General features: G+C 36.0%; 1 protein-coding gene across 4 annotated transcripts in view; it reads right to left on the reverse strand.

The window, feature by feature from the left end:
* ptpro (protein tyrosine phosphatase receptor type O) overlaps positions 1–21,779 on the reverse strand; it is a 68,072-nt gene extending 46,293 nt beyond the window's left edge. For all 4 annotated transcript variants that reach the window (XM_015352987.2, XM_015352985.2, XM_015352986.2 and 1 more), the window contains exons 1-2: positions 21,391–21,779; positions 3,205–3,478 (exon numbers count right to left, since the gene is read on the reverse strand). In XM_015352987.2, coding sequence (XP_015208473.1) covers positions 3,205–3,478; positions 21,391–21,465 — 349 coding nt within the window. In that variant the 5' untranslated portion in view covers positions 21,466–21,779. The remainder of the gene's footprint in view (positions 1–3,204; positions 3,479–21,390) is intronic.
* Positions 21,780–22,652: the final 873 nt, after the last annotated feature.

The following is a 22,652-nucleotide window of genomic DNA, read 5'->3' on the forward strand; positions in this document are numbered from 1 at the left end:
GTAATGTTTTGTTGGTATTTTATGAATAATCAAGGTGGTATTATCAATTTATTGACAAAATCGTAACATTTTCATAACCAATGAATACAGTATTTTATATGACACTTTTTTTTACATGACCTGTAATAGACCTCCTGGGAAAAACTAAGGTTGCTGCTGGAAGAGGTGTTAGTGAGGCCAGCAGGGGGCGCTCACCCTGCGGTCCATGTGGGTCCTAATGCCCCAGTATAGTGACGGGGACACTATACTGTAAACAAGCGCCGTCTTTCAGATGAGATGTAAAAACGAGGTCCTGACTCTCTGTGGTCATTAAAAATCCCAGGGTGTTTCTCGAAAAGAGTAGGGGTGTAACCCTGGCGTCCTGGACAAATTTCCTATGTCTCCTAATATGTCCTCTATGAATTGGCTTCATTACTTTGTTCTCCTCCCCCTCCTCCCCCACTCCGACGGCAGGCGGAGCGACGCGCCGGTTGGAGTATTTCTCGGACACATTAAAGGTAACGTCAGCTCAAAGATTTGGTTCAAACCACCAAATGGAGACGGGCGTGCCGACAAGCAGACCCTGCTGATGCGGGATTAACGCTAGGATGAGAGATACATGACCTGTAATGCCTGGTTAATTTTCATAGACTTTTTACTAATTCATATTTTGTCATTGTTCTCACTTTTGTCTCCAGTGCTTTTGTGAAGACTTTAAAAAGAAGTAACACTGTACTGTACTTACATGCCACTGACTATAAAAAAGAGTGATAATCGAGAATATAGCAGGAATGTAAGAAGGATAGCATGTGCAAATATTAAAATATTCAGAGAACTAAAAAAGGAAATGTCACAATGTTGCAGGTCCGCACAGCTTAAAAGCAGGCATAGTTGTCAAAGTGAGCCTGTTGGTAAATCAAGTGGTTCTGCTTTATACTGTAGTTCCATTACTGTATTTCTGCTCTGCCTGTGTCTCTTGTGAGGATACATATACTGTAGATACAGAAGCCTGTATTTTCCTCTGACAATCCAGGTAGTGCTGATTCTGGGTACTTTTGTCCTTCCGGCTTTGGACCTTTCCTATGATAACTGCAACGTTCTCTACTGAAAATGAGTGCCTACTCGTGCTCTGCATGGCAGCTACAGTGCCTTGCGAAAGTATTCGGCCCCCTTGAACTTTTCAACCTTTTGCCACATTTCAGGCTTCAAACATAAAGATATACATTTTTTATTTTATGTGAAGAATCACCAACACGTGGGACACAATTGTGAAGTGGAACGAAATCTATTGGATTTTTGAAACTTTTTTAACTAATAAAAAAATGAAAAGTGGGGCGTGCAAAATTATTCGGCCCCCTTGCGTTAATACTTTGTAGAGCCACCTTTTGCTGCGATTACAGCTGCAAGTCGCTTGGGGTATGTCTCTATCAGTTTTGCACATCGAGAGACTGAAATTCTTGCCCATTCTTCCTTGCAAAACAGCTCGAGCTCAGTGAGGTTGGATGGAGAGCGTTTGTGAACAGCAGTTTTCAGCTCTTTCCACAGATTCTCGATTGGATTCAGGTCTGGACTTTGACTTGGCCATTCAAACACCTGGATACGTTTATTTGTGAACCATTCCTTTGTAGATTTTGCTGTATGTTTGGGATCATTGTCTTGTTGGAAGATAAATTTCCGTCCCAGTTTCAGGTCTTTTGCAGACTCCAACAGGTTATCATCCAGAATGGTCCTGTATTTGGCTGCATCCATCTTCCCCTCAATCTTAACCATCTTCCCTGTCCCTGCTGAAGAAAAGCAGGCCCAAACCATGATGCTGCCACCACCATGTTTGACAGTGGGGATGGTGTGTTGAGGGTGATGAGCTGTGTTGCTTTTACGCCAAACATATCGTTTTGCATTGTGGCCAAAAAGTTCGATTTTGGTTTCATCTGACCAGAGCACCTTCTTCCACATGTTTGGGGTGTCTCCCAGGTGGCTTGTGGCAAACTTTAGACGAGACTTTTTATGGATATCTTTGAGAAATGGCTTTCTTCTTGCCACTCTTCCATAAAGGCCAGATTTGTGCAGTGTAAGACTGATTGTTGTCCTATGGACAGACTCTCCCACCTCAGCTGTAGTTCTCTGCAGTTCATCCAGAGTGATCATGGGCCTCTTGGCTGCATCTCTGATCAGTCTTCTCCTTGTCTGAGCTGAAAGTTTAGAGGGACGGCCAGGTCTTGGTAGATTTGCAGTGGTCTGATACTCCTTCCATTTCAAGATGATCGCTTGCACAGTGCTCCTTGGGATGTTTGAAGCTTGGGAAATCTTTTTGTATCCAAATCCGGCTTTAAACTTCTCCACAACAGTATTACGGACCTGCCTGGTGTGTTCCTTGGTCTTCATGATGCTCTCTGCGCTTTCAACAGAACCTTGAGACTATCACAGAGCAGGTGCATTTATACAGAGACTTGATTACACACAGGTGGATTCTATTTATCACCATCAGTCATTTAGGACAACATTGGATCATTCAGAGATCCTCGCTGAACTTCTGGAGTGAGTTTGCTGCACTGAAAGTAAAGGGGCCGAATAATTTTGCACGCCCCACTTTTCATTTTTTTATTAGTTAAAAAAGTTTCAAAAATCCAATAGATTTCGTTCCACTTCACAATTGTGTCCCACTTGTTGGTGATTCTTCACATAAAATAAAAAATTTATATCTTTATGTTTGAAGCCTGAAATGTGGCAAAAGGTTGAAAAGTTCAAGGGGGCCGAATACTTTCGCAAGGCACTGTATTTATAAGGATTTCAGCTCATTACACCAGATGTGTAACAATGCAAATATGCATGGAAGTTGGGTGATGCTTATAGCTAAAAGGTTTTTTTCATACTTTCTGTGTATTGTTACTGTTATTACTTTTTATCTTTCCACAGTATTTGAATACATTTTTGTGATTTTCACACATTCAGCATATGCACATTTATACATGGTGTACTGTTCATGCATGTGCCAGTAAGTCTTTCAGATACCTATTTTTGTAGTTTGATTTGTGAATACAGCGTTTCATTACGCATTCCTTATCTTTGGCTGGCACACGTCTAATCGCATTATACCCTTTTATGAATGAAGCCTGAAAATGGGTGATAGAACGGACTGGAAATTAACAGACCTGTCAAATTAATTTTTTTGCTGCTGAATAGAAATAGACACAGTGTCAAGTAATCAAATCATCTAGCTTTACTCACTTGTCAGGACAGTGACAGACTTGACCGGTTTTAATTCCACCTTGGTGTTCTTCATCATGAGGGTCATGACATAGCAGAGGCCGTGGTAGCTGGCATTAAAGACTACAGGAGCAGGCAATGCGTCGCTGAGATTCTTAAACTCAAGGAAATAAGGCTTGGTCTCTCCAGTGACCTTTACCACATAGGTCACTGCATTTTCAGTTAGGTCTGTAGGCTCCAAAGACATCACGATAATGTTGCCATCTCTGACACGGACTAGAAAAGACACAGTGGCCTGGAAATTAAAATAAAAAGATTCATTAGCTAAGACCATACATGATTTTCTCTAGATTGAGTTTTTTTTTTCTGAACAACAATGGACAGATGCTTTTATAAACAAAAACAAAGAAAGGATGTATTTTTTTAAAGTAGGATTTATGTATTTTTATTGACTAATTTTGGTATTAAAAGTATATTAATTCTGTATCTAATATTTAACTCTAATTGTAACAACACAAATTGTTACTGAAAATTGTAGGTCTCCCAATTAAAACCCAGCTATTTTTTAAATCTTTTTGCTCCAATAATAAGCCAATAACAATTTCATTGTAAACAAGAAAGCCAACCTGGCTTGAAAGATAGAACTGCTTTTCACAGGTACAAATGAAACCAGTGAGAATGTCAGTGTGACAGGCTTCATAACATTGAAATAAGCTTCTGAAATCTATAGAAAACTATGTCGCAGGTAAAGAGTTAGAGGTGAAAAATCTATTTTGTGGATAGCTTCTTACGTAATCTGCTGAGCAGTGCTGTTATAGGAGATGACAAGATCAATATGGCAAATAGAAATGGCATTAGTTCTGGTCAGTAAGTCTTGCGAAAGCACTCAGCTTTGCCATACTACTCCCTCGGCTTGTTGTCACCCCGAGGAAGTTGTTTGTGATAGGTTGTTATAGAATTTGTGCTTCCGTTCGGGTCCGATTACAATCCTGTATATTCTGATACTATGAAGCCCTGCTCCCTCCAGCTATTCCCGTTAGATGAAATCAGACACATTTGACAGTAAACAACAGTGAAAAGAGTTTTCAGTAATGCCTTTGCATCACAGGCAGGCAAACTACTGTAACTCAAATGCCCTCTGAATAAGCCCTTTCCCAATTATGCTTCATAAATATAGCATGTAAATAATGCTAATTGTGGAAATAAAAACACTTTAGTGAAGTTATCACAAACATATTGTACAGTAAAGGTGACCACAATCATTGGGGGTGGCCTGCTGAAAGAACTGCTGTCGACTGGGGATTTTGTAGTGCGTGATATTCTTGAATAATGCTTCAGTGAACTTGTGCACAAATAATGACAATATATAAAATACCACAGATGCAGAAAATGTGTAGTACTTCATGCATAACACTAAACACAATGCAAAATAGCTGACCAATATTCTAAAATACTTAATGCAAAAATAGAATTCACTGTTATACTTTTTTGGCTGTTAATCAAAATTAAACCACTAATGTAGAAACAAAATACAAATGTCACACAAAGCAGAAATAATTCTTCCACAAGCCTGTCCTGTCTGTTAAGAGGCCTGGCAATGCATTGTAACTCCAATGAACGCCTCCAACTCAAGTGTCTCTAGCTACTCCCACTGTACAAATTTTTTGCTTTACAATTTAGGGATTAACAGTTTATGGATCTAAATTATGACAACAGGTAAAAAAATATGTATCACTAACAGCAACACATAGTATTTTGTGCTAATACTGGAAATACTGCAGTGTAGTGTTCCATTCTAAGCAAACAGTAACAATCTTTAAATATCTTAAAAATTATGGTATTAACGGATATAAAACATTATAATTAACAAGACAATCTTAATCTTAAAATAAAGTTAATTATAGTATTATGTACTTTATTTAACAAAGCTCTAAGTATTTCAATTAACAGTGTATGCTATAACTACTAACAAACATTGTGTGATAATTGGATTAATGTGTAATCCATCAACAATAATGTATTAATAGATTGTTTATAATTACTTATATCTTGTTTCTATTATCTGTTAATCCATGTAACCATTTCATCTAATACAGGATTACAGACGACCCGGAACCTATCCTGGCAATGGGCAACGGGCGCAAAGCTGGATACACCCTTCACGGGATGCCAGTCAAATGTAGGGCACACACAAACATGCACAAACTTACACTAGAGCCACTTTAGTCAATGAATCTACCAATATGTCTCTGGACTGTGGGGGCAAACTGGCGCACCCAGAGGAAACCCTCGAACATGGGGAGAACATACAAACATCACACAGACAGCACCCCAGGGGTTGAACCCGGGGCCCTAGTGAAGCAAGGCACCACCATGACACTCCTTATCTGTTAATAATCACTTCTCAGTTACTGTATCTCTACTACTCAGTATATTCTCTGTCAGCTGTGATATAGGTTTAGATGTTATACCTATTCATCCATCCATTAGCAGAAAACTTCTTATTCCTGCTATTCCAAACACTATCCAAGAAGCACAGGTACAAGTTGGGAAGACACTCTGGGTGAGACACCTGTCCATCACAAGAGACACACACAGCAGCAATTTAGAGACACCGATTAAGATAGGTTTTTGGAAGGTGGTAGGAAACTGGAGACAAGAGAAAACCCATCTGACCACAGAATAAAATGGAAACTCCATACAGAAGGTGTCCAGCCCCAAAATGAACCTAAGATCCAAACACTGTAAGCCTGCAGTGACACCCTCATAATTTAATTATAAAGCAACCTGTATTGATACAGCAAGAAACAATATTAAACACAAAACCAAGCATGCAAATACACTGCAGTATCTCACAGCTTTTCCACACAATTAACATTTACTGTATGAAATGCTGGTATGAAAGCATTGCTCAAAAACTGAAAGAATCCACAATGTTTACGTTGTAAACATTCTAATACAACTCAAGCTCTGTTACTCTCTGTTACAATTTGTTTCTTTCAAGAAGCTATGTTGTAATATGTGTAATAGCAACAAAAATATACAATGTCCAGCTATTCTATGATGGTATTTTAATTAAATGAAAGTGTTAAGTACTCTTGGTATAACCTTGTTTTTGCAGATTACATACCTATTTATCCATCCATAAGAAATTATACAGTATTGTTTCTAGAACAGTTATTCTTATGAATCTCAAATTATGCAGGAGTTCTGCCTCCCACACTGTTGTTCCATTTACTTCAGACTTCCTATAAATTCTTTCAATATGTTATTTTTTTTTTTATAGGTAGAAACACAAGTTGAAGCTAATCTTTCACAGTTCTAGATATAAAGCAATCCCTCACTGACACTTTTTTTTCCAACTGACTTTGTACACATTCTGTGGGTGAGAAACAAATAGCCTGCAGTGCTCACTGACTGCTCAGACTGTCCTTGGGTTTAGAAACTAACACAGACACACAGGCTGCATGAAGGCCAGATGTTTGTGGTGGTGTGAAAAGGTGATTGTGGATGTAGCAGACAATGGAAACAAAGAAAATGATAATGGCAAGCCTGTGATGGACCCTGTGCAGCATTTTCGTAATGAACTAGGTGTTAAAGGATTTGATCTGTCCCTTACAATAACCTTTATGATTTTTTTTTTTACTGGGAATAGCAGAAAACTCTCACCCTTGTGATTAATTACATAACACAAATGCTCCCATCCCCTGAGATGAAGTTCTTTCAGTGTCCTTAGATCAGGGCTTTCACTGACCCTTCCTCTTGATCCAACAATCTTGAAAAGATTTCTCATTATCTTAATTAAATGACTGTCTGAATGAATATAGATTTGAAAATACCAAAATTGTTTCCAGTTTCTTAATAATATTTATATTAATTTCTTAATACTTAAAGGCTCCAGAATTAATTGTTCTATGTAATTTGCAATTCCCAGTATTTTTTATTAAAAATTATGTCAACAATTTATCAATTGATTTAAAGCTTTAAATAATCAGGAGCTAAGATGGACTGAAAACTAAAAGAAACTGAGGTTCTAAGTAAGACAATATGGAAACCCTGTCCTTAATTCTCCACTGCTGCTTTCTTTCTGAAAACATATACTGTAAACTGTATATTTCACAGAAGGCCTAAAGTCTTGGCTAAATAAATCTGCTTTAACATGTTTCTGACTTTGCTCACTTGCAGTAGTAGCAAAGTCATCTACTGCCTTTGTAAAAGCATCACCTTTACTCGTGTGTTCCTGTTAAGAATGGCATGAATTAGTTGTGTAGTTGAAGAGCGAAGTATTTTTTTTTTTAGAAAATGAGTTGATTCCTGTATTGTAAAAACAGACTAACATACGTTTTTGCCAGGCACCTGTTACACTGGAAATGATGGCACATGGCTGTTGAATTAAGCATGCCCTCAAGCTATTCTCTTTTTTCTCTTGTATAATAAAAGCACCAAGTTCTGAGTTTTAAAGCAAGCCTGAATATCATTACTTTATCACCACAGGGGGCTAATCCTGCCTAGTGTTGCTTCTCAAAGGAAATAAAGGTCATCTATTCGCCCTTTTCAGGCTGACTCACAGTATCTTTCCAAAATGCCAATATTTACATTTTAATCTTGATAAAACGGTGCCTTCATCTGGCAGCCTGTGTTCATGGTGACCACAGAGATCGAAGACAGTCCTTGTCATTTTTATTGCCATGGCAACAAAAAAGAGCAATTGAAGTAAGATGTGTACCTTGACACTCCTTGCACCACTGCCATGCTCTGCATGTGTGTGTTGTTCTCCTAGCTTAATTTCTATATTTAATATTAACAGTGCATATACTCTTAAAGAAACTTCTATAACCACTGGTTCATTTCCTAATGGCTAAAACATGTTGCTCAAGCAGAGTGTACAATCTTGCATGACTCTGTGTGTGAAAATGTAGCGGGTAGTCATGTCTTATGAGAAATATTGAACAGTTCACCCCAATGTCATCCCAGTTCATTACAAGCGTTTTTAAATAAGCTCACCTGACTTTCAAGTATTTATGTGAATAAAATACTAGTTTAAGTAGTCAGGACTAACTACCATTATTCATTATTAACATTATTCAGCCACTGAAGATGTACAAGACTCTCCGGAACTAGAATTAGAGGACTCTCTAATGTAAAGTGTTCAATTAAACCAAGAAAAATAGCCTAAATGAACTGAATGTATTGTAGTGTAGCCTGAAGACCAATATCATTTCTGACTTAAAAAAATAATAATATCTCTGCTCTCCAGAAAGATCAAAGATTTAAAACATGAATCCTTTTAATATTGAAAAAGAAAGATACTGAGGAGATTAAAACATTTCATATCCGGGAAGGGATTTACTAAACCAATCCAATTTTTCCAAATTCAACATGAAGACAGAGATAAGAAGAATGAATGAAATAAAGTGCACAAAAAACAGAAGTGATGACAAACCACCTTTAGATTTCAGGGCTCACACCTGAAGAAGGCTCCACGGCCAAAACGTTGTGTTTTTTTTCTTCTCTTTTCAGCATGGAATAAACCTATTAATTGTTCCAGTATAGGATATACTGTATTTGAGTCTGGGAATGTGTCTGGACACTCTAACACTGCACTGATTCCTGAGACATATCATTTTTGTAACATGCTATTTTATTAACACAAGTTCAACTATTCTAAATGAGCTGAAGTTTTATCATAAGCTTATATTTTTTCCTTAACTAGCTTCTTTATGTTTAGTGTTTCCCATCATATATTTATAGTTTATGTTTTTGCAAACACTGTAACCACTTGTCATCTTTACCCATCATCTGCCTGATATTTACTCAGTCTTGATTTTGTTTCTTAAAGTGATTTGTTTCTTAATCTTGCAGATGAAACTGCTAAACACACATGATAATGGGTGTTTGGACATTCAGATATCCAATTACACAAGCATCCTATAACCCAGAGGTATCTAGCTACAACCCAAACACATGGAAACCAGAAGGTTGGTCAACTTATGAGGCTAGAATTTCCCTGGAACATTCCCAGCTTTCCCCAGCTATGACAGTATAGAAGACAGGGGACAGTAAAAAGGTGGAATATTACAGTGGAGAACAGAAGAAGGAGGAACAAGACAGGAGAGAGCAAGTTACAGCTTTACTGAATTCTACTTATATCTACTGGATTCATGCTTCGAACCAAAGTTTGCCAGGAATTGGACATTGAATGGAATAAGACTAAGTTCAGGGAAAAAAGTTTGCACATTTGCAGAAACAATTAAGTTTCCTTTCTAAATCGGCAGTTTGTCTAAATCGCATTTTTGTTAGGGACCAAAGATTGTCTCCTTTTAATCATTGGTTTAGAGGGCAGGCTGACCTGTGCAAAATTAGTTATTTTATAAAAGCAGTCTTACTTTCCTTAATGAAGATTGACAGTATATTCACTGAGTGTATTTGGGTGGTAAATGTTAACAATCTAGTGTAAAATTACAAATGTAATGCGATGGAATCAAAGACTTCACTAAAATTGTAAATATAAGTGTGTTTTTATCTCCTGTCTGTAGTTTATGTAATAAATGGATTCATTTTAATTTATTGCCTATTAATCTTACTATTGCTCACCTAAAACGAAAGAAGTCTAACTCATATTCTTTGGCTGCTTGAAGTACTGTATATTATTATTACATGTTTATAAATTGCTTGCCAGCAATTTTTTGTCAGGACAAATATTTGCCAAACATTTAATGATTACATAACCTCTTCTAATTAAACCTACAGTACCTAACATATCAATATACTCTGCTTGTATCTATTACTATAACTTGTTAGAAAAATTCTAAATCGATAATGACCCTAGAATGAAAAAAGACCCTAGAATCTGTACCCTAGAATCCTGTTACCATATAGAGCATCCACCAGTTGTTTAAATGACCATTTCCATAACACTGCAAATAATAAAAGAAGATGAATTGGTCTACAGTTACTTGGATACGTTTTGTCACCTTTTTTACAGATGGGAGCTACATTAGCAAGTAGCTTTAGCAATTTTCCAGTCAATGGGTATTACCCTCTAGACTGACTGATTTCGCAGTCTATGGACAACAAATGTAATTTTTTCCCTAAAGAACAACTTGTAAACTATGCTGTGGTTGTTTTGTTTTTAATTTCTGCCTTTCCGATATTTTTTACTTGTAGTCAGCACTTACTCTTTAAATTCCAGGTCTTTTTTTATTCATTGTAGGAAGTGTTTTCTTTCTCAACACATTTTGACTGATCAATTTAAAAAAGCTTTTGGGCCAGTGATTTACTTTCTGTTTGGAGGAATATTTCATTTTAACCCTTTCTTTGTGGTAACATTATGAAAATAATCATCCAGAAATGTGATACTTTGATACAGTTTGTGACACAGTGATACAGTTGTAATGGTGTACAGTAGATCCATTATGTTTGTATTTCCCCTCATGCTCCCTAGCTCCTGCACAAGAATACATTCCAAACAAGTTTGTTCAAGTGAATTCTACTTAAGCTGATACTAAGACAAAAACTTCAGAAGCAAATTACCATCTATTCATTTAATTTAAATCTGCATTTCATTATGATAATGAGCAAATGGTGAAGTGGAAGCTTGTTTGTCAATAGTTTACTTTAGAACCTCTCACTTGACCTGCCATTCTTGGATATCCTGTAAGTTTATAGGCAAGTCCATCTATTTTGGAGATTTGGGGATCTCCTTCTAAAGTACCATGTGGTTCTTTCCCCATGCAAAAATAGTATTTAGGATATAATTAAGCAAAATTACCAGCTATCATTTTCCTTGTCTCTATGCTTATTTCTTGCCAATATAACTGGCATTGCAATTACTTTCCACTTGCTGCTTTTGCTTTTGGACTGCAACATCACAATTTAGTAACCACACCTGTGAAATGCATCCAGCTAATCCAGAAAAAATGTGGAAAGCACTGCACTTGCACTTGTCAGTAACTTTCATATATATATAATCAAAATATCTTTTATTTAAGATCTGTACACATTAAATAAATAGAAAATGTGTTCATGGGCAACAATACTTTGAAATCATGTGATCCCAACCATGTCTAGAAGAATATAGAAGAATAGTATGAAAGTATAAATTGTCAGTCATAAATTCCTTGTATTTGTGTGTATCAATACTGGGAAGGGTGCACACAATGGTAGTCCTATAGAAAGCTACAATGTTATTCACTTTACATTAGTGGATTGACACTGTACACTTGAGCAAACTTATAGCAGCACGGCTGGTCTTTTTTATCCATGTTGTCTTGGATACCCTAGCAACTACAGTATAAAAAACGTAAAAATGTGAATTGGCAAACTGTCATAAAACAGTTTAGTCTCCTGCAGCATTGTGATTGGACAACAGATTTTTTTTGTACACATAATGCATTGTAACTGTATGCTCCTAAACCTGAAGAATTCTCCTTCAGACTTTTACAGCATTTACCAACAATAATAGCAGACGTTAAAATATTTTATTTGAAATGAACAACCTAATCTGGACAATCAAGTTTATGGTGATAAATCACAACAAGAAACATCCTTCAAATGGTTTCAAAGTAGGATTTGCTGTCAAAAACGCTCATTTGTTTTCAATATGCTCCAACACATCTGCCATCGTGTCCTCCTAACTAATTTAAATTCCTCCCACAGAACAGCACATCACACCTGAGATGACTACCTCCACTTGATAATCAATCTTAATAGTGTCCTAAGACAGACTGCAGTCTTCCAACCTCCCACTTGTGCATTCCATCAGCGAGTTTAATTAAAGTCTCTCAGACAGCCTGGATCCCTCACAGTGCTCCTCCATGGCAGGGAACAAAATGGAAAACTGCTATCCATGTTCAGCTTTGTTTACCATCAAATGCCAGGTGAAGGCAGCACAGCACTTTTAATTAGCCACCTTCCCCTTCCTCGCTTACAGATCCTGGATCTTCCTTATTTTCACCGTCATGCTGGAACTGCGGTGAGGAAAAGTTTTTTTTTCCAATATCTTATTGCTGCTAAGTATAGGCTACAGAGAAACACATTTCTTGCTTTTCTTAAGGACAGAACAGGAAGTCCTGCAATTGCATGAAAATGAAATTACTTAAAATAAATGTTTAACTTGAAACAAGAAAGTAACATATTTGAAAATATGTGAATCAATCCATTAACAATATTTCAAATAAGATTTTGTTACACTTTCGCTCATATACATATGCTCAATTTTTAAACCAAACCTATTATATTAATGATAATGAATACAATTAATTATAATAATGAGTCTACATGAAGTAACTCAGGTAAAGATTTCAAGCTGAATTAGAACAGTAAAATACTGATGACACATACAGTATAGTACTACTGATACTTAAAGTTTCAACATTTCCATTGAACATGACACAAAAAACTGTTTGGTCCTATTTCTTCCAGTTGGGATGATAGATCTTAAGGCCCTTAGATGATATAGGCCCTATTCCTTCAGGATGTCTTAAGGCTTGTCATTAAGCACATCATTTACACTTTGGTGTCAGATGTTGGAGCATCATCTGGTCTACCAGGTAAAAGGTCAGGGAGTAGCCTTGAGGTCACATGGAGCCTTCTGGCACACTTGGGATTCGACCGAGTTATCCTTGACAAAGGAAGTCGCTTTTGCCTTTTGCTTTGTAAATGTTACCATATTCAAGAAGATTCAGCTTTGACAATCCTGGGGTCTTCCACGGATTCTGGGTCATATCAAAGAGAACCCCTTAGAAGCTTGGGGATTCCAAGTTAATATTTTAATATTATAAACTTTCAAATATTATAAGCATTATGCACAAAATACCAATTATCTTTGATGCAGGCCTTTGAGAAAATGTGCACTGGAAAACAATCTTAAACAGTATTTATTTTGTAACACAAAAAAATTGTTACTGAAATTAATGTCTGATTTTTTTTGCTGACAGCAACTCGATGAGGTGATACTGGCCCCAGTGCTCCTCTGGTACTTACGTGTAAAGTAATTTAATTAAAACTGAGATACCTAGGATGTACACTACAATCCTTTAATTAAAAGCAAACATGAAGCAATTTTAGAGTCACAACTTTGGCAACTTCAGCAAGATACTTGCCCACTCAGAAAACAAAACCTTTATTAAGTTCTTTAAAAAACACACAAGTAATTAGTGTACAGTACTCTTTTACTCTGTAATCCAAACACTCCACATCAAACTGTAAACCTTCCCAGTACCACTTACAATTAGCACCTCCCAGATTTTAATATGATTAAGGATTTAATATTCTGTTACTTGCAGAGGACAAACTGTCGGTTCCAAATTCATTACACGTTTTTAGATCAGTTGATGGTTGGCAGCCTTACAATGCAACAATGCTCTCTTTACTGTAGCTTCTGGTGTCAGTTTTGGCCCTGTTGACTGTTAAAATCAGCTCTCATGTACAGGTACTGTACATTGTTAAGTGCTTTCATCATTACTGAAAAGGACAAGTGATATTGAAATGCTACTTTAGAAAAATGTTCATCATTAAGAGATATTTTGCTTTTCTTCAGTTAAGTTTATGCTAGTTTTCCTCATGTCACTTTCTACAGCTCCCTTGGTTTTAGATCTGTGTGAAAACAATGAATAGTTTTTTTACTAATCATTAAACACCACTTCCACTCCGATTACAAAACAGAAAAATGGGGAAGGCCTGCCAATATCCTCGTGTTTTGGCACACATGGTGGCCATTTTTGCTTAGCCGGGGCTTATCCAACCTTTGAGAAATAATGTGGCCTGACATTGGGATAAACTTGGTAGCAGACCACAGATAGGCTGATGAACAGACAACACTTTAAACTGAACTTGGAGATGAAATAACAGGAATGAAAGCATGAATAAACTCTTAAGGGCTAATGAGGAGAGGCCACTTTGTAGTCACATGCTTCTGACACCGTGAACACAATAGAAATGGTACAACACAGTACTAGAGCAATATTATTTTGCTTCAAGTTGTACGTGGTATCCCAACATGGTTTTTGTCAATTTGCCACATACAGGATATTGTAAAGTCCAAAATGCTTAACACAACCATAAACAGTAGTGTTGAAATGTATTAAAACACCTCATGGTGTGTTATTTATTTAGATGTGCACTCACTGTTTAAACCGAGTATTAATTTTCGCAAGACTGTCTTACATCAACAATTCAGAAACGAACTAGACTCATTATTTTCATGAAATAGAAATATGTTTTGCAATAATAATGACTTGAATCCATTTCACATCTGGGTATTTCCTTATTTGCTGCTTTAACATTTAATGATAGTGTTTACTGTTGTAGAAGGCTGTTTCTATTTTTAAATTAATATGACCTCATTATCTTATGTTTATTCCTCACCATCAATAAATAATTAAGATTTCATCAAAGGCCCTTTGATCTACTGGCAACTGTTTTCTAATTGACTGGATGTATGGGGTTAATTGTAAGACAGTTAATCGCACACTGGTTTTGTAAAATTAGATTATTAGCTATGTAATGCTATCACAATTCAGTCTTAATAAAGTTTCACTGTACTGATTTACTGACAGGACTCTACAAAATCCAATAAACTAAAAAAGTGAAATTGAATGTATGGTATGAAAAACTGATCACCACCACAGAACATACAGTGATAATTGCTTTTGATTAACGCAAAAAAGTAAATTTTCCCAACTATTTCAAATTCTAAAATAGTAAGTGAATTTATTAATTGTTGATCAAACAAATGTGAAGACATCATCTTAATTAACAGGTCTGAGTGTGAACATTTGGCAAACACATTCCTATAATCTTTTATGAAAACATACTTAATAATTTATGTGGCCAGTTCTTTTATCCCGAACAAATTGCTCTTGTACTCATTATTGAAACAAACGGGGTGAGACACCTGTGATTAAGGATGCAACAATAGTATTACAACTGGGGTTTGAACCCACAGTCATCCAATTATAAAACCAGAGCCCTATCCACTATTCCACACTGTTGCCTGCAGAGAATATGTTGACCTATTTTATGAGGACAACCTGCACATTTTGAAATGCGCATTATCTCAAAGCCTAAAGGATAATTAGTTCAGTATAAATGTGTCTGCTCCTATCCCCCTCTTCCACTATTGGCCAAATTTATCCTCCTTTTACCCAGGATACTAAACCCTATTTAGGGTTCTTTAGCCTCTTCTACTGTTAATTCAGTATCTGTGTCTTGAGTTTGTAGGCACCACATTACTGATTAGATAATTAACAATTAGAAATTAAATGTAAAGTTGACACATGTTCATTAGCTGTCTACTCGTGGAATTTCATAAAAGCACATCACAGAACCTTTCAGCATAATTCATGATGGCAATAAACACCAGGACACGCCGTTAAAAACTTCAAAATGAGAATTAAAAATAACATGACAATTTACTTAATAGAAAGCAGAACATGTTATTTACTGGTTGCTTTTGGAAATGAGATAATTAAACATTACTGATGTGTTCTGATTTGATAAAGAACACATCAGTAATGTTTAATTGTTATGCAACAACCTCCCCTACCCCCTGATAACTGTATTTACTTATTCATGTTGACCGCACATTTAGAACAGCATGTAACTGATCTCTTAGATCCCTGCTGTAGTTTTTCATCTAACACTGAGGATTTTAACTTAATGTTAACTTAACGTAAACTAAAGATTGGCGTTGTGCTGCATGCAATTTGTGCTGTTGCAGTCTATTGTGAAGAGTAACTGTCAGGGGTAACATTGTATTTATCAGTTTAATGTTCAAACCAGTCATTGATAATACTCTTGGATGAATTAATCAAATATGCTGATATATAGTATTTTTAAACCTGATATAATTCATTCTCTTTTGATTACAGCAGAATACGGCTGTATTCCAATCCGTATAAAAGACCTCACATTTGGTGTCTTCTGTACATTATGTTATGCAGCATATACTGTATAGTGTGATGGGATGTGGGTTTGCTATAGTTTAGAATTTAGAGCATTAACAAGGTTCAGTAAAGACTTGCCCCGTCTGTCAGGATCAATAGAATGTAGCTCATGTTTGTTCCTTCACACTTAAGAAGATAAAAACAGTGCTGAATGGAAAGTTCCAATTCAATTCCTGGACTTCATGAGTACTTTCAGTATTCTTAAATCAGCTATTCACTTTGGCAGTCTACCAATACAGGAAACACTAAATTTAAATCAATATAACACGCAGTGAGAAATGGGTTTTTAAAACCATGGTGACAAGGCACAGAGTCGTTTCCACTGTCCTTCTGGTGCTTAAAAGGGGGCTGGGAACATGCCAAACTAAAACATTGTGTTCAATGCAAAGGTGCACTGCAGGACATGAAAACACAAGCAGAAATGTTAGCAAAGGTAAACTAGATTCTTACATTCCCTCACAATCATCCCTTCGATTCTCATTAAGTGCGGTGAATACTTCCAAGTCAACTATTTTATTTCATTTGATGAGAAACTGTAAAAACCAAGGAGTCATGACTAATATAAATGTGAAACCTGTCAAAACTAAAAACTGAACACTATCATGTGCCATTCACAATTACAAATAACTGTGGAAAAAGTGCTAAAATAATCAGTGTAAGATCGTAACACACTAAAATATAAAGCAATTTATAACACAGCATGTACATATCCTTAAAGTTGGATTGATAAGATTCAATATAACACACTAAAATACTTTTAAAATATACACATTTGTTTTCACTCTGACAAAAATTTCTAACAATCAAAATGCAGTGATCAGTGGCAATTTAAATATACATATTGTCGCTGTGCTGTATGTCTCTACCTGATCTGCTGTGTAGTTGGGTTGCTGGTACATAATGGCTGCCATAGGTCACTCAGGTGGGTGTTACACTTCAGTGATGGATGTGGTTCCTCTGTTTTATGTATGGGATTTTGGAATTCCTTAAGTGAAAAGTGCTACATACTGTAAATATTATTACTAAATATTTAATATTATTACAACTACTATATAAGCTCATCCACTAATCATTTTTAGTCTACAGAATTGACAACATCACAACAAACTGTGCCCATAAGCATTCTTATAAAGCTCCACAGCCGAAACATTGTGTTTCTTTTCTTCTCTTTCCAGCATGGAATAAACCTTTACTTGTTCCTTTGCAGCCTGCGCATGCTGATGCAGCTACCTACTTGAACTACTTCTTATAATCTTGACAAGGGATTATGGCAGAGCAATTAAATACTGATATATGCAGGTGACCTTCTTGTGTTGTGTGATGTATATTAAACATACAGTATATCTATAAAAACATTTAACATAATGTTCAAATTTTACTGGAACTTTATAAAAGCATACTAACATAGAACTAAGAAAGAAAGAATCAAAATGAAGTTGTGATTTATATAAACATAAATATATATTCTCAAAGTACATAGAGCGAAGGTGAGTGTTTTAGTGGCATTCTATTATAATAACACATTACTACATGTATCGTAGCCAAATGTGAACAACACCCCTTGTATGTACAGACAGCAACATTATTTTATAGATATGTCCCTTTCAACCATTGCTACAGTACAATGTAGACCACCAAAAGACTGGACTCCTCACTCAAAATGCATAGCTTGAAACACTTAAAAACATTTAAAAAGCCAACCATGAATGCTACTTCAGAATTTAAATGTCAAACATAAATGACATGAGCTTATGTCAAATATTACTTACTGATCAAGATGCCAATTTGCTTTCATATTCCCTTTCTACAATTAGAAAAGTTAATTCTGTAGTTCATTTTGTAATAAGGAATTATTCTGGAAGATTTTTCATGAAAACATCTTCTGACAACTTGCCTAAACTGAAATTAACTGTGTAGCCAATATACAGTATACAACTTTTGCTGAAGAACAGGCCATATTTAAAATGTTCCAACAAATCCATTGTATAATAATTCGAGGCCCAAATTGTGTTATAGTTTGGGAATATCAAATGAAAACCACCTCACTAATCCTAAAACACATCAGTGAAGAAGGAAAATTGTGTATTATAATAGGCACATATACTGCTTCTGTGTAATTATTCTAAGTCTAAAATGTACAGAATTTGTAAAATACAGTAAATAAGAAACATAAAAAGCAAAAAAGCAGAGTGCTTCAAATTTTACATTCTAAATCTCACTTCCCCATCAAATGAAGGCACTTTCCACAAGCCGTTGATCCGTGCCATTAATTACATTCTGCTTCCATCTGATTCAGTGCATAATAAAACAACACAAAATGGACTTTTCCTTTTACCAGATGATGAAAATTTTATTAGAAGTCTAAGTGAGAGATGTCCAGAGATGAAAGACATGCTGACGTCCTCCCTCATCTCTTTGTCAGAGGAGGGGTGTGCTTGACCAGAGTGTAGTTAAAACGCCATTTATTACAAACTCCAGCAAAGCAAGGATTTGACATTTAAGGAAAAGTGAAATTCAGTAATTTCATATTTAAAATAAAACACTTAATCAATAGCTATTTAATTTGTAAAGTTAATATTCAGACATGTGTCTATTGTACATTACTCTGTATACAAAAAATATGTGCTGTTGAAAACACTAAATATTTGATTTCTATACCTCATGAACAAAGAGTGGCTATTTGTTCAAATGAATGAAGCTCAGCTTATGATGTGTTATTATACTAGTTGTACAATTGTTCACTTTTTCCTATGATTCACAAAAACATAATGCTTACAAACCACGAAAATACACATACTGTATCTGCACTTTTAAATGAAATGTGGTGAAACTGATGGAAAACCAACCATCAGTTCACAGTTTTCGTAGTCCTAGCACACTTGACGGTCCAGTCCACTTGAAGTTGATGTGAGCTATTGTCTGGTCTCCATCGCCCATAGTACAGCAAATCTGTAAAGCCTTTAAGAACCCTTCTCATTAATTTAGTATTGAAGCAGATTGAAAAGAAAGAATCAGTAAACTGATTGTGCAGCTTTCAGATAATAAAATAATTTTAGCGTCAACTGCTTGATGAAGCATAAAAAAAATCATGTTCTTGTTTAATTATGCTTATTTGGCAAAGGTTAAAACCACAATAATAGCCAGTTAACCTTTTTATTCAAATATTTGTATAGCATTATATTTCACTCTGAAATGGGTAAGTCCCGCATATGTGCTAAGTTTTATCCTAGATTCAATCACTATTATGATATTTCACTACAATGATTAGAAGCAAGGAAGATAAGTGTGGAATATGAGATCCCATTCTGAGCAATGTAGGGAGATGGGTGAGGTGGTGTCTTCAAAGACAGGATGAGTCAGAAGAAACAAGAAAAGCCAACAAGTACTGTACTGTACCTGGAAACATACTGTATATGACCCAAAATTTCATTCAAGCTTTATTTTACCGACACAAACGTAAATACACTGTTGGTTAAAAATTATAAGATCAAATGGAATTCTTACTGCAATACAAACAAGAAAGGAAGAGCCAGCATAAACTTGAAGTACAGTATTCCCTGCAAGAGCACACACATAGGCACAGAAACACAGGGAAAGTTTAGAGATGGCAACTAACCTAATCGGAACCTGTTTGCAAGGTGGAAGGCAATGCAAAAGAAATACTCCACACAGAACACAGGATCTATGAGCCATGAAGTAGCAGCACTCACTACCATACTACCATGGCAAGCACATTTAAGAACACTTAATATTTCTAATAGACAATGATACAAAGTGTACTTTGGTCCCTCTAGTCGAAATCTCCTCTACTTAGTAAGTACAGCTGCACACTATAAAGAGACTACTAGTCTGAGTCCCAAGTGCAAATCCAAACCCATTACACCATTCAGAACTGATACCCCAAAGGTCTGGCCCACTTAGGTAGGCTACCTCTATACTCTTCATGTAACCACCTCCAAGTTTACAGTGCAGCCATGATAGAATCTCTTAATTGCATTACTTGTCATACAGTATATTAATTTAAGAGCTGAAAATCTTTGTTTCTTTGACACACTGAGATTTCTGTGCCGGTAAGTAATCATTATGCTAATTTTTTTTATATTAGTCTTGTTTTCCCCAGGTATCCCCTGAACATTTAGCTTTAAGTTGGTATCAGTTTTTCATTACTAGATAAAATGTAATGAATTCCAGTGTAAAAAACATTAGTGCTTCTAGGAATTTCACAAACCTAATGGAAACAAAACCTTATAACCTTATATCTACATGACACATATAGTAAGTTCACAAACGGAATTTCTAGTATTCCTACTATAGTATGCATTTTTTAATGGTTGAAGGTTATTTTAACAGTACAATGTACTGTATATAATTATATCTTTAAAGAAAGAGTAAGAACATGCATTATAATATTTTCTGTATTGTATTAAATAATGTTCTAGTCAGGAAACTAAAAAAATATTAACTACAGCACAGGTCAGGCTTTCATTAAAAATATTATGTTTAAAACCATCAGGCCTAATTCAATTAACTGATTCAGAAGGATAACAACGTGGTATTAGTACAGACATTATTATTGATATTTTATCCTATAATAATACTTTATACTCGTCATTCATTCATTTTTATTAACATAAACTTAAGTTTCTGTTCAAACAAATTATTTTCATCTCACCCCTTTTTTTCAATACAGACCTGTTAATACATTTTATGTAAGGGGCTACTAGATTTTAATACTACTCAACTCATACAGTACATGTTACAGGTGGAACGATACCGTCATTAAGAAGGCAAGACAGCTCAGAGTTTGCACTTAACTTCATTAAAGAACTCACAAAAGAGCAAATGCTACAACATGCACTTTTTCTTCAAGTTAAACGTGTTAAAACTGTGCCGCTTCAGAATAAAACATGCGTTTTCATCAAAGGCCAAATGATGAGAATGGGTGAAATCACAATGCAGGATAATAGCGAACAGTCTCAACGGAATGACCCCATTTTGCCTGAAGAAGCATTTTGCAGAAACGCGACAACATTTGTCAGACCATGCTTCTCTTTTAACATGGAGCAATACTGCTAAAACAAGATAATATGTTTTAATAATTGGATTAAAGCTTTAGATCCATCAGATACATTAAAATAGCACACAGCTTCAACACAAGTTGTACAAAAATACCAAAAGAAACGTGCAACGGTATAATCATGGCAGTCCCGTCAAGCGCTGCTTGTAGATTTTAAAGGCGAAATAAGCTGGAATTTCCTACCTGGATGCTGAAAATGAGGCATATGATACAAGGCAGCATGAAAATGGAGATCCTGTTAGCCACTTGGCAAAACATTGAAAAGGTAACTATAAATCTAAGTAATGATAAATCGGCTTCTCGTCGAAACAATGGCGAATTTTCTGCAGCATCAGATCGCTGGCATTGCTTCCCTTTCACCTAACCTAAGGCGCACAGTGATGTTCTCTCCCTAAATTTCACCTTTGTTAGAGCGCCGCTTAAAGCTGTTTTCAAAACACCAAAGAAGTTCTGATCTCAGTAGACAGTAAAATCGCCATCAGTTAAGAAGAATACTTTACGTCGGAGATGCAAAGCTACAATCCCTACACGGCTTTATGAGATGAACAGAGAAACCAGCATCTCCCATCACATTCCTGGTGAGACTGACACACGCAGGGGGCACATTCGGACTCTCCTCCCCTCGACGCCCCGCCCAGATCTCTCACCAAATGGACTGAGAAGTGAAGCATATTAAAATAGAATTCACTTTCTCATGCTGAAGGGGGTCCTTGGCAGCACGACGTGTTTCAATTTTACCAAAATGTAGAGGCTTGTTACATTCATGTATTGCATAAATAACATTTTTATATTTGAATCAGAAATCTGAGTGCACTGAGCTCAAACCATAAAAACGATACCGGCCAAGCAGATTTCGATGCCAAGAAACAAGCTGATTTATGAAACTGAAAATACTATGATGACTGCAGTAGCTCTATGAAACAATAAAAGAACAGCAGAAACAGGGTGTCTTATCTTATTCTCTGTTCTCCCGGGATTAAGACTTGATTTCATCGAGTCTTCTGTACCAAGTTAAAACGTTGGTACTGTATGTTCATCCTGAAAACTTCGGTTTATACATTAGTTTGATATACTGTATTTCCTTAATATAATTGTTAAATTTTTAACACCCAATGTACTCCTCCACCTTATTTAATTAATTACTGAAACAGTTACAAGCACTGTTACTTAGCGAGATACATTCACAAAAACTCAAGTACAGTATGTCCAAAACTCAGCTAACGTTCTTGGCCTCATTCTGGTGAACATAAAACCGCTCTTTTGAGACAGCTGGAAATGTTCACTTAGTATAGACACTGCTGCTGACTTTTAATGCCATGAAGCCCCCCTCCAATTTCTTACCTGACAAATCATGACCCTCAGCCACACTCTATGGTCCTCAGACACTAGTTTATTGTGTTCTCAACAGAACGATGGGTGAGAGAGCGTTCTCCTATAAACGCACA

Source organism: Lepisosteus oculatus, chromosome 7 (assembly GCF_040954835.1).
Source record: "Lepisosteus oculatus isolate fLepOcu1 chromosome 7, fLepOcu1.hap2, whole genome shotgun sequence".
Lineage (NCBI taxonomy): Eukaryota > Metazoa > Chordata > Actinopteri > Semionotiformes > Lepisosteidae > Lepisosteus > Lepisosteus oculatus.